This window comes from Palaemon carinicauda, chromosome 17 (assembly GCF_036898095.1).
Source record: "Palaemon carinicauda isolate YSFRI2023 chromosome 17, ASM3689809v2, whole genome shotgun sequence".
NCBI classification, from domain to species: Eukaryota; Metazoa; Arthropoda; class Malacostraca; order Decapoda; family Palaemonidae; genus Palaemon; species Palaemon carinicauda.
Window position 1 is genome coordinate 35035457 of NC_090741.1, and position 13346 is coordinate 35048802.

At 36.6% G+C, this 13346-nt stretch overlaps 1 protein-coding gene across 4 annotated transcripts in view; it reads right to left on the minus strand.

The window, feature by feature from the left end:
- The window catches only part of LOC137656662 (sarcosine dehydrogenase, mitochondrial-like), an 82496-nt gene that overhangs the window by 20406 nt on the left and 48744 nt on the right, over positions 1 to 13346 (minus strand). For all 4 annotated transcript variants that reach the window (XM_068390835.1, XM_068390834.1, XM_068390833.1 and 1 more), the window contains 2 exons: positions 12971 to 13118; positions 11874 to 12062 (listed from right to left, as the gene is read on the minus strand). In XM_068390835.1, coding sequence (XP_068246936.1) covers positions 11874 to 12062; positions 12971 to 13118 — 337 coding nt within the window. The remainder of the gene's footprint in view (positions 1 to 11873; positions 12063 to 12970; positions 13119 to 13346) is intronic.

The following is a 13346-nucleotide window of genomic DNA, read 5'->3' on the forward strand; positions in this document are numbered from 1 at the left end:
ACTATGAAAATATGAGAGAAGATCATTGAGAAGAGACTCAGAGATGAAACAACAATTGGTGAGGAACAATTTGGATTCATGCCTGGAAGAAGGACTGTAGAAGCAATATTTGCTTTGAGCCAGACAATAGAAAAATATCGGGAGAAACAGAAAGGATTACATATGGTCTTTATTGACATGAGAAGGCATACAATCGAGTACCACGTTAGGAGTCCCTGAGAAATATGTAAGAATCACCCAAGATATGTATGAAAGGGCAGAAGCAAATGTTAAGAGCAGTATAGGACTAACAGAAAGTTTCCCAGTAAATGTGGGACTACATCAGGGGTCTGCATCGAGCCCTTACCTATTTGATCTGGTCAGGGCTGTAGTAACGCAAGGTATTAGAGATCAGTCTCCTTGGTGTATGCTTTTTGCTGATGATGTTATACTGTGTAGCACTAGGCGAGAGGTAGTAGAAGAGAAACTGGAGGAGTGGAGAAGAGAAATGGAAAATAGGGGATAGAAGATCAGCTGGAAAAAGACAGAGTATTTGAGATTAAAAAATGGGGTGAATAGGGAAGTTAGTTTGCAAGGAGAGAGATTGAAAAGAGTTAAAAATTTCAGGTATTTAGGATCAATAGTTGCAGAGGATGGTGATCTGGGGGCAGAAATAAACCACAGAATACAAGCAGGATGGAAGAATTGGAAAAAAAAAGTGTGTGGAGTACTATGCGACAGGAGAATAGGGGTTAAGTTGAAAGGTAACGTACACAGGACAGTTGTGAGACCGGCAATGATGTATGGAGCGGAGACATGGGCAATAAAGAAGACAGAAGAGAAAAAGATGGATGTGGCAGAGATGAGAATGTTGAGATGGATGTGTGGGGTGACAAGAAGAGATAAGATACGGAATGAGGTAATTAGGGTTACCAGAGGAGTTAGAAAACTATCAGATAAGATCCAAGAAAGTAGACTGAGGTGGTATGGTCATGTCATGAGAAGAGATGAACAGTATATTGGGAGGAGGGTGATGGAAATGGAGGTACAGGGAACGAGAAGGAGAGGGAGACCAAAGCGAAGGTGGGTGGACTGTATCTAGGATGACCTTCAATCAAAGGGATTAACCAGTGATGAGGTGTGGGACAGAGGTAGATGGAGAAAGCTGACCAGAAAAATAGACCCCACATGGAATTGGGAAAAGATGTAGACGAAGAAGAAGATATATATATATATATATATATATATATATATATATATATATATATATATATATATATATATATATATATATGTGTGTGTGTATATAGCCTATATATATACATATATATATATATATATATATATATATATATATATATATATATATATATATATATATATGTATGTATATATAAATATATATATGCATATATATATTTATATGTATATAAATATATATATATATATATATATATATATATATATATGTATATATATATATATATATATATATATATATATGTATATATATGTATATATATAGAGATATATATATATATATATATATATATGTTTATATATAAATATATGTATATATAGATATATATATATACATATATATATATATGTGTGTGTATATAACATAAATAACTCCGGTAAACAGGTAAACACACCGGCCACCATGCATCTCACAAGGCAAGTTCCTGGTATGACGTCATGGCTGCCTGACTAAATTTGGCTGCGGTCTACCAACTTTAAGGACTTGCTGCTGGCGCATGGGGCTGCTGAGACCGCAGGCAATGGGTGGGTCTTGAATCACACACCAAACCCGACATTTTGACACATGATAAAACCTGATTGCTGATATTACCGCACGACGCCTTTAAAGGCTCTGGAGCCTACAGTAGACATATATCGGTTCCAATAGTTTGAAGCCATCTGTAACTATTCTCGTGCCGACACGATTTGTTGGCTGAGTAATATGTAGCAATTCTCTTAAGTATTTTGGACGACCGGTTCTGATAACTTGGTGGGTTATTGTACATATCTCAAATTTAATTCTCGCTTTTATCGGCAGCCAGTGTAAATCGATTAACATAGGGGTGATCCTTTCTCTAAGTGGGAGACCTTTTATCAGTCTTGCTCCTCTGTTTATTATGTTTTGTAATTTCTTAAGTTGCACTTTTGGTAAATTGTAATAGATAGAGTTGTAGTAGTCAATCCTGGTAATAACACAATTTATCACAAAGTTCTTTACAGAATTTTCGTTCAGGTACTTTTATATAAACGCAATATTTCTTGGATGATAACAAGCAGTTTTTATTATTTATTTATTTATCTAGATCTCGAACTTTACTAGATATCGGTACTGAGTCATTATCCATGTTCATTTGAATATCACTCAAGTTTAAATGTCATCCATTCTCTAACACTATCAAGGATTTGGTTTAGATTTTCAGTAATCTCATGTATATCATTTATGGAGAACTAAAATTGTGTGCCATCCGTAGATAGTTTGCTCTTCACACCATGCCTTCGTAGTATTTTTGATGGACTAATAGTATAGATGCAGAATAAGATTGGGCCAACTACACTCCCCGTGGGTACCCCTTTGTTTAGGGGTTCCTATGATGAATTAGTTTCCACTTTGTACACTTTAATTTCTACCAACTAAATAGTCTTTTAGGTATTCGAAAGCTTGATCTTCAACGCCGATGGACCATAGATCATTTAGTAGCAGTTTATACACAACTGTATCAAAAGCAGCACTGAGCTCGAGCAATATTACCTTTTATTTTGAGGTGCCAACTTCTATGATTAGGGGTTCTTTTACCTCTTATTTGTAGGTCCCTTACTTCAAGCATTAGGGGTTCTTTTACCTCTTATTTCTAGGTGCCATACTTCTAGCATAAGAGGTTCTTAGACTTCTTATTTCTAGGTGCCTTACTTCTAGTATTAGAGGTTCTGAGACTTCTTATTTCTAGGTGCCATATTTCTAGTATTAGAGGTTCTTTGACCTCTTATTTCGAGGTGCCTTACTTTTAGCATTAGAGGTATTTTGACCTCTTATTTTGAGGTACCATACTTATAGCGTTAGACGTTCTTTGACCTCTAATTTCGAGATGCCTTATTTCTAGCATTAGGGGTTCTTTGACCTCTTATTTTTATGTGCCATACTTATAGCAGTGGGTGTTTTTTACCTCTTATTTCTAGGTGCCATAGTTCTAGCATTAGCGGTTCTTTGACCTCTTATTTCGAGGTAATTTACTTCTAGCATTAGGTGTTCTTTGATCTATTTCGGGGTGCCATATCTCTAGCGTTAGAGGTTCTTCGACCTCTATTTTAAGTGCCTTACCTTTAACATTAAAAGCTCTTTGGCCAATTTTTTTAGCTGCCTTACTTCTAGCATTAGCAACTATTTAACCTTTTTGTTTAAAGGCTTTTCGTCGTTGTTCTCTTCTCTTTTATTTTCCTAGTTTTTCCCTAGTTCGTCAGGTTCCTTCGAGATTTCGGGAGAGATTTCATTGCCGTGTGTCTTCAGTTCGTCAGATTCCTCAGAGAAATCGATCAGAGCGATGGTTAGAGACAAGGATGCCATCGATTTCTGTGCATACATGCCATCATGCCAAAGTAAACGACGAGCAACACAGTATATTTACCAATGCCGCTCAGTTGAATCATTCTGTCTCCGTCTTCATTTCCCTCAATCCATCTTTGCACCAATACAAAGTCTCGTAGTTCTTTCCAATAGTCTCCAATTATAGGGCATCGTCGCAAAAGCCAAAGCAAAGGCTCCTTCAAGGCACGTACTTTATGATCTTCAAGGCTCAGCAACTTCGGCGATAACTATTAAGGCCATATGTACAGTAGATGAAGGTGTTAAGAAGAGCCTCCAGTTGATCTTGTAGTTGTAACTCTTTGACTTAAGTGGAATCCTCCTTCGAGTTCACTGCTAAGCTTGTATAGCTACATAAAGATCATGAGAGGTGTTGCAAGCTTCATTTGAAAAAATGGAGATAAGGTCTTCAGAAGTCATTTGGAATTCGGAGCCGAGTCGTTCAGAATTGCTCCGAGGAGATTCTGTTCTGGAGTCATTCAGAACTCCACGCTAAGTCTACGGTAATGTGTTTTGAAGCTTTTTGGAAAGCCGGGAATGTTTTCTTCCGAAGTCGTTCCGAGATTTTGTTCTGGAGTCATTCAGAACGTCATGGTAAGTCTATGGTTATTTCTTATGAAGCCATTTGGAAATCCGAGAAAGTTTTCTTCCGAAGTCGTTCCGGGATTTTGTTCTGGAATCATTCAGAATGCCATGCTAAGTCTATGGTTATTTCTTCTGCAGCCATTTGGAAATCCGAGAAAGTTTTCAGCCGAAGTCGTTCAGAGATGTTGTTGAAGTCATTCAAAACTCCATGCTAAGTCAATGGCTATTTCTTTTGAAGCCATTTGGAGATCCGGGAAAGTTTTCTTCCGAATCTGTTTAGGTCCTGCGAAAAATTCTCTTCTTCTCCCATTTCAAAAGGCCCTAGTAAATCATCATTATCACCATAATAATAATAATAATAATAATAATAATAATAATAATAATAATAATAATAATAATAATAATAATAATAATAATAATAATAATAAAGAACTACGTGACATGATTTGTGAATTTTAGTCAGAAAGTTCTGAAGACGTTCAACTCTCGACTTTGCAGTTTGAAGGAAAAGTTGAGATTGGATAGAAAGATAAAGACGATTATTACTGTAATATATTACTTTTATTATTAAGTAACTCGTGCAGCGCACTTCGATCGAACTCGGGCGAACGACAATTGAGGTTTATAGCAAATCACATTGAAATAACAGAACATTTCGACGAAATTCTTTTCAGGTTTGGGATTTGGAACAATCCATTTCCGGTACGAATTGAAATCAGAGCCGTTCGAAACACACACACACACACACACACAATTGCATCTCGGAAAACCACATTTCTCGAGTACTTTTTCTGAAGAATTCCTTTTAAATATTAATCAGTAATGATGTAATATGCACAGGATTTTTCCAATGGAATTATTACTTTCAAGATTTTTGTTAAGGCGATGTATATATATATATATATGTATATATATATATATATATATATATATATATATATATATATATATATATATGTGTGTGTGTGTGTGTGTGTGTGTGTGTGTGTGTGTGAGTATATGTGTGTGTGTGTGTCATCAGCCGTGACTAGTCCACTACAGAATAACGGTCTCACGCATGTCCTTTCATTTTGCGTCTGTTTATGGTCTTTCTATGCCAGTTTATGTCCGCAAATTTTCTAAGTTCGTCAACCCATCGTCTTCTCTCCCTTCCCCTGCTTCTTTTTTAATCTCTAGGGACCCCTTTTATTACTCTTAAATGTCCATCTATTATCTGTCATTCTCATTATATGCACTGCCCATGTCCATTTCTTTTTCTTACATGTTCTTAAAATATTCTCTACTTTAGATCGCTCTCGTATAATGAGGTTTTATTTGTTTTTTAATGAATTTTCTAAGAGCTCTGCGTCTACATTTATGACCTGTTGTTGTCACTGTTTAATCATGATAAAAGAATTGGGAGAACTATAATAATAATTTGATTAACATTCCGTCTATTCTTTTGTCTTGTATTTTATGAAAAAATAATGAATCTGCTTTGGTACACGAGAGAGAGAGAGAGAGAGCGAGAGAGAGAGAGAGAGAGAGAGAGAGAGAGGGGAGAGAGAGAGAGTTACAAGGAGTTTGGATGTCTCAAAGACTAGTCTACCCATAGAGAGAGAGAGAGAGAGAGAGAGAGGGTTACAAGGAGTTTGGATGTCTCAAAGACTAGTCTACCCATAGAGAGAGAGAGAGAGAGAGAGAGAGAGAGAGAGAGAGAGAGAGAGAGAGTTAAAAGATTTTGGATGTCTCAAAGACTAGTCTATCCATAGAGAGAGAGAGAGAGAGAGAGAGAGTGTGTGTGTGTGTGTTACAAGGATTTTGGATGTCTCAAAGACTAGTCTACCCATAGAGAGAGAGAGAGAGAGAGAGAGAGAGAGAGAGAGAGAGAGAGAGAGAGAGTGTGTGTGTGTGTTACAAGGATTTTGGATGTCTCAGACTTTTTAATCCATCTGCAAAGAGAGAGAGAGGGAGAGAGAGAGAGAGAGAGAGAGAGAGGGAGAGAGAGAGAGAGTGTGTGTGCGTTACAAGGATTTTTGATGCCTCAGACTTTTTAATCCATCTGCAGAGAGAGAGAGAGAGAGAGAGAGAGAGAGAGAGAGAGAGAGGAGAGAGAGAGTTACAAGGATTTTGGATGTCTCAAAGACTAGTCTACCCATAGAGAGAGAGAGAGAGAGTGAGAGAGAGAGAGAGAGTGTGTGTGTGTTACAAGGATTTTGGATGTCTCAAACATTTTAATCTATCTGCATAAAGAGAGAGAGAGAGAGAGAGAGAGAGAGAGAGAGAGAGAGAGAGAGAGAGAGAGAGAGAGAGGGGATGTTACAAGGATTTTGGATGTCTCAAAGACTAGTCTATCCATAGAGAGAGAGAGAGAGAGAGAGAGAGAGAGAGAGAGAGAGAGAGAGAGAGAGAGAGTTACAAGGATTTTGGATGTCTCAAAGAATTCTAGTCATCCTTTACTTTAAGGGCTGCTTATCTGGGCCTGTATAGCAGAGGAACCCTACTTTCTATTGTTCGCTTACTGTTTGATCATCACCGTCAAAACATAAAATGAGGTCTTCAGTTTCCTCTTGAAATCCTTAATATATTCAATTATTCGGATGTCTTGTGGGAGCCTATTGTATTGTCTCGGGACCGTATATTTAAAGGCTCTAGAGCCTACAGTAACCATGTATCTAGGTTTTGATCGTTTGAAATCATCTGTAAACTATTCTCGTGTCAGGACGATTTGTTGGTTGCACAATATGTGGCAATTCTCTTAGATATTTTGGACGACTGATTCTGATAACTTGGTGGGTTATTGTACATACTTTAAATCAAAATCCGTTTTGATCAGTCTTGCTCCTCTGTTTTATTATTGTTTTGTCATTTTTTTAGTTTTACCTTTAGTAGATTGTAGTAGATGGAGTTACAATAGTCAATTCTGGTAATCACACAGTTTATCACAAGTTTCTTTGTGGAACATTCATCCAGGTACTTTATAAAAGCAGTATTTCTTTGATGATAACCAGCAGTTTTACTATATCATTTAATTGGGCATTGAGAGACAAGTTGCAGTCATGAAATACACCTAGATCACGAACTTCACTAGTTATCGGCACTGAGTCATTATCAATGTTAATTTGAGTATCACCCTAGCTTCTCACAGTGTTTATCTTTCCCACCACCATAAACTCAGTTTTGTTCTCATTTAATTTTAGTTGTTTAAATGTCATCTTTTTCTCTAACGCTATCAAGGATTCAGTTTAGAGTTTCAGTAGTGTCATGTATATCATTTATGGAGAAGTAAAATTGTACCATCCGCAAATAGTTCAAACTTCACATCATGCCTTTGTAGTATTTTCGATAGACAGATAGTAGGGCCTACAGATGCAGAATAAGATTGGGCCAAGTCCACTCCCTCTCTGTTTAAAGGTTCATATGGTGAATAAGAGTTTCCTATTTGTATACAGTAATTTCTAACAACCAATTTGTCTTTCGGGTAGTTGAAAGCTTTATCTTCAAGACCAGTGAATCATAGATCATTTAGTACCAGTTCATGCACAACTGTATCAAAAGCAGCTTATTTTCAACCATCATTTCAGCATATTATTTACAACAGAGCAGATGGCTGTCTCTGTAGAGTACAGTATTCTGTAAGCAGATTGGTTGTCAGGCAAAGCTTCTATTACTTCTAAGTGACTGACTAGTCGTTCAAGAATTACATGGAGCACTTTTGAAACAAAGGATAGGTTCGAAATAGGTCTATATGACCTTAATTCCTGGTAGGCCAGTGCATTTTTCAGAACTGGTGTGAGTATAGCCATTTTCTCAGATTTGGGAAACTTACATTCATCAATGCTTGCATTTGCTATTCTCATTATTATTTCGGCTAGACTAGAAAAGTCTCTCCTCTCCAATTACTTCAGATATTGGCATAGGATCGATCGCGCAGTTTGTTTTCTTTGCTCTCTTGATAATTCTAGTGATGTCATCTTTTGTTATGTTGTTAAATCGTATTAATTTTGTCTGTGTGTCAGGTGTATCATTAATCCGATGTTGAGTATTTTCAAATGAGCTGGTTATATTTTCAATTTTGTTTTTAAAGAATTCTGGAAAATTATCTGCTAGTTCCTGATCACTGTATCCATCAGGTAGCTTCTTTTCTTTTACATTTCCCATTATACCATTCAGCAGACGATATAACTTATTTATGTCTGTTGCTGCTTCGTGGATCTTTCTCTAATAGTATTCACTTTTTTTTCCATCTTAGTGGGTGATATATTGACACGCAGCAGTTTTGTATTCTACCCACGTACTTTCAGTTTTTAACCTATTCCACTTTCTTTCTTTACGTCTTTTTTCCCTCTTTTGTTACTTAAGTCTTTCCATCAAACCAAGAAGATTGGTCTTTTACGGTTATAGTCTTTTCCATCGGTGGGCACATGGTATCATATTCACTTTTACTCACTTTATTGTAAGTGGTTAAAAGACAGTTAGCACACTTAGCTCGTAGCAGACGTTGGTCATCATGATCACAGGGAATGTTGATAGCATTATTTATTTTCTTTGTAACTTCTTCAATGAATACGGTAGGAGAAAAACTTTAGTTATGTCCAAAGTTTATTTTCTTTACTAATGCATGTTTCTGTAGAGGTAGACTAAACGTAATAAGTTTGTACACTGGGGAGATAGTACATTTCTATTCAACTTCTATATCAGAAACAATATCATTCGTGTCATCACTTAAAACTAAGTCCAACGTATGCCCAGTTAAAGTAGTTGTGCAGTCGACATTATTCAATAGTCGATATGATTCTAGTAACTCACTAAATGCCAAAGTGTCAGATTTGATGCGTCATCCATCCAAAATTGAAGTCTCCACGATAACTAATTCGTTTTTCTCCATGATAATCATCTCAAGGAGAGCACGGTATTCTTCAAAAAAGATACTAGTGTTTGTTACACTAATTTTTTTCAGCGTTTTGAGATTTGAGTAACTTTCATGAATTAAGAGTCCCCCCCCCCCCCCCCCCCCCCCGTCCAGACCTACCTTCTCTCGGTATGTGAAAGAAGGCATGTGGGGGGCGTCATTTCAGTGATCTTTGCCTTGTCCAAGTTATTTAACCATGTTCAGATAATGCTAGTATGTCCAAATATTTCCCGTTTATCAATTCTCGAATTTGAACAGTCTTATTATCTACAGATTGTATACTTACATAGCCACAGTTTATGACATCCCTAGTAACCATGATCAGTATTTTCTGCGTCTTTTCAATTCCAAGTCATAAGCTTTGCAGTCTCTAGAATTTACTGTGTGGTCACTTGGTTTGTTTAACTTGTGCAGTTTATACACTTTGACACTTCCGAATTACGCTCCCTGGTGGAATGTCTCCCTGAACATTTCCTGCAGACTTTATCTTCATTCTTAGACTTGCAATTTTTCTCAAAATGTCCATACCTCTAACAGTGGTAGCAGGTGATCACGTGGTACCTATCACTTAACGAAACTTTGTCCCCATTATTATGAATAGCCCTTCGAACTTCAGAATCACATTTCAGCACATAGTGGGTGGTCCCACCTGAAGCATTTTTCTTCAGGACTACACTTATCTTATCTTCTATATTTTGGATATGATCCAGGCAGCGATTTCTTTGAATCAAAACATTTACTACATCATGTTCATCATTGTACACATTGCATATCATTATTTTTGGTTTTAGTTTTCCGATGTTTCTTGTTTCAGTGTCAGCAACCAATGTCTGAATCTTGTTTGCCGCCTCTTCTCTGATCATATTTTTTGCAAAGTTTACAACAACATTTCCATCCGTAGTTGATCTCGTGTTAAGTATAGGAATGTCTTTAAGTGCATTTTTAACCTCTCGTTTTCTTTCAGTAATTTTAGTTGTTGTATTTGTTGATTTAATTACCAACAGATTTTTTCCTTAACTTTGTTAGTATATGTCGTTTTCTCAGGTTTTGGGTCCATCAATGTTTGAAGTGTTGCTTTAATTGATTCCATATTCATGGCAAGAATGTCAACTTTCTCAGTGAGGTCAGTAGTCTGGGTGGAATTTGCTGTGTGTGCGCTAAAGTCCGCAAGTTTTTTTTTCCCAAGCCATCTATTTTCACGTCTTGCTTGTTCAGGGCCAAATCTCTCATATTCTCATCTTTCTTTAATTTTGATATTAATAAATTGGCTTGTCTGGCTTCACCCTGCGCATTGTGGGCATAATCAATCTAGGTTATTCCGTTCATTACCAGTGATGCCTATCTCTATATACACACATTTCTTATGGTAGAATTATTGCATTCACATCCTATCCATTTTTTCCGGTCTCCATCCGTGGTTTTACATATGAGGCAGAAATGGTTAGGGACAGACTGTTCCTTATCACTTAAGTTTCTCCATAAGATTAACTAATATCTTTTCAATGATATTCTAAACGAGAAACAAAAAGCTAAAACACGACTCAGAGCGAGTGTTCAACTGAGCTCTGCGCAACACGTCCACACTCTAGCAAAACAATGTAGTACAATTAGTGCATTTTAGACAATTATTATAAAATTGAAAATATTTTAATTTAAATAATATAATATCAAATGAATTCCCAGTGAACTGTGGAGTACTCCAAGGAAATGTATTGTCACCTATGTTGTATATCCTTCTCATTGATTTTGTAATGCGTAGAACAGTTGGAGATGGTAGAGAAGGATTGGACTGGATTGGTGATATGAATTTAGCAGACCTAGAGTATGCTGATGATGCTGTCCTTGTTAGCAGAACACCACAGGATTTGCAATGCCTGCTTCTGAGAATGCTTGTAATATCACACAAGGTTGAGCTAAAGATAAATATAAGAAAGACAGATGATGAGAATGGAGTATGCAATGGAAGATGGAATATCATTGGAAGGAGAAAGGATTAGTGAGGTACAATCATTCAAGTATTTAGGAACAATGATTTCCAATACAGGGTCTTTAGAATTAAAGTTTAGTGAAAGATTGAAAAAAGCAAATCAGACAATGGCTAGGTTAAGTAATGTTTGGGAATCAAATCAACTGAAATTACATATAGAAATCTGACTACAACAAATTTAGTAGATTTGAGAACAAAGCCCTCAGAAGGATATTGGGAGGTAAATGGCAGGACAGGATTAGAAATGAAACTATAAGAGAGATTACTCGAGTGCCATATGTGGATGAGATCATGATGAGGGGTAGATGGAGAGGGTTTGGGCATGCTCTTCGTACACCCCCAAGAGAGATTAGTTCACCAATGGTTCAGTTGGGCTCCAAAAGGCACTAGAAGAGTTGGAAGACCCAGGCGTACATGGCTGAGGACTGTGAAGCGCGAAGTAGGAGATGATGAATGGAGTATTGAATTAAAAGCTCAAGATAGAGACGACTGGTGAAATCTAACCATGGCCCTTTTCGTCAATAGGTGTAGGAGGAGATGATGATGCTGATGAAAAAATATACTCCTCTCAGACTTTTACAGTCTATTACTAAAATTTACTTCACACTGAAACTTCACACTAAGTGAAATCACCTCTCCCAATTACACTTAAAATCTCGAGATGTTACTTTCCCTTTAAGGAAAATAGATGAGTCTCTCATCTTGAGATTCCTAGATTTAAATAGAAGAGAAAATTTACATGAAAAGTTAATTTTTGGTGCCAGTTACAATGATAACGACAAAACTAGATTATCACTCGAGCAGGAAGGGTAGAAAAGGTTTCTGGAAGATACCTGTGGCATTGACTAGAGCGTTGGTCTTGATAACACCATTGGGTGTATGTACCTCAGTGACCTTTTTCCCACCAAGAAGAGTCTCGACTGTGCTTATGTTAGTAACTGGACAGTCTTCCAGGACTGTTGCCCCGGCTTTCTTGGCTGATCTTATCATAGCATTGCAGTAACCAGCTGGATCAATGGTACCTGCAAGAGAATACACAAAATTAGTTTGCATGGAATATAGAATATCTGGATCACTTGTGCATTGAATACATACTAAAGTCCAAGGGTACTCAAAATAGAATTCTGTTTGAAAAATCATTCCTTCCTAAGAGAGATAAGGCAAGGTCAATACTACCTAAAGAAGAAAGATCATGATCGTCATGATCAGTTCTACACAGAGGAGTCAAGTTAAGTGGCTCCTTGAATTAAAGGACCAATCCTACATAAAAGAAAAAAGCAAGTACTGTATCAATTCCATACAAAATAGAAAACTACAATCAAGGCATCAAGAGTAAACAGATCAGACCAATGATACAAAAAAGATATTTAACATGATTGGAAAAGATCATGCTTTATATAATATGAAGCACATGATCAATGCTATGTAAGAGAAAAAAAGACAGGTTTAATGCTATCTAAGAATGAAAATGTAGATTAATTGCTACCTGCAAAAAATTAAGTTCAAAATAATGAATAAGAAACCAATTTTACCTGACATAGAAAATGGAGGATCAGTGGAATATGTGGCCTCAAAGTATCAATGGTATCTAACATGGAGGTGAGATCAGTTAGTACCTTGCACAAAGAAGGTAAGATGAGAAAAGGAAAGTGTATCGGTATCCAGAGGAGAAAACCTAAGATCAATTATTTCTATTTAAAGATTCATATTTATAGATGGCTTCTTCAGCGGTGAAAAGGGAACCATATCTTCAGGGAAGATGGAGAACTTTCTATAAGTAAGACTTCACCCTCATATGGGAGACATTCTTTCATACCTAAATGTTATATTTAAGACATTGTGAGCTGACCATCTTGCACTTTTCAAGTTTCTGTAGTAGGTCTTTTACTCTACAGAAACTACTAAAGATAATGAATGAAATTAAAGATACCATCTGCCGGGACGTAGAGGGATCCTTCCAAACCATCTGTATTGAGCAGAGGATAGAGTTCCTTTGTTTCTTCTAAGTCCATAAGTATAGCTTCAACACCGTGTGATTGTCCATGCGTTTTCAAGTGTTTATACTCATCCAGTCGAATCTGAAAAGGATGAATAACAATGAATAAGGAATATGATTAATGAAAAGATTAAGATAACCCAATAACTTCATAGATTATTCAAATTGATGTATGAATATCGTAAATTGATGTATGAATATTGATTCTGTATCATGTGATTGATTTGAAGTAGTTACTGTTTAGGTAGTCGGTACATATCTGCTTTGGGTGAACAGTATTCTCTTTACTAGACTAACATATTTCAATATT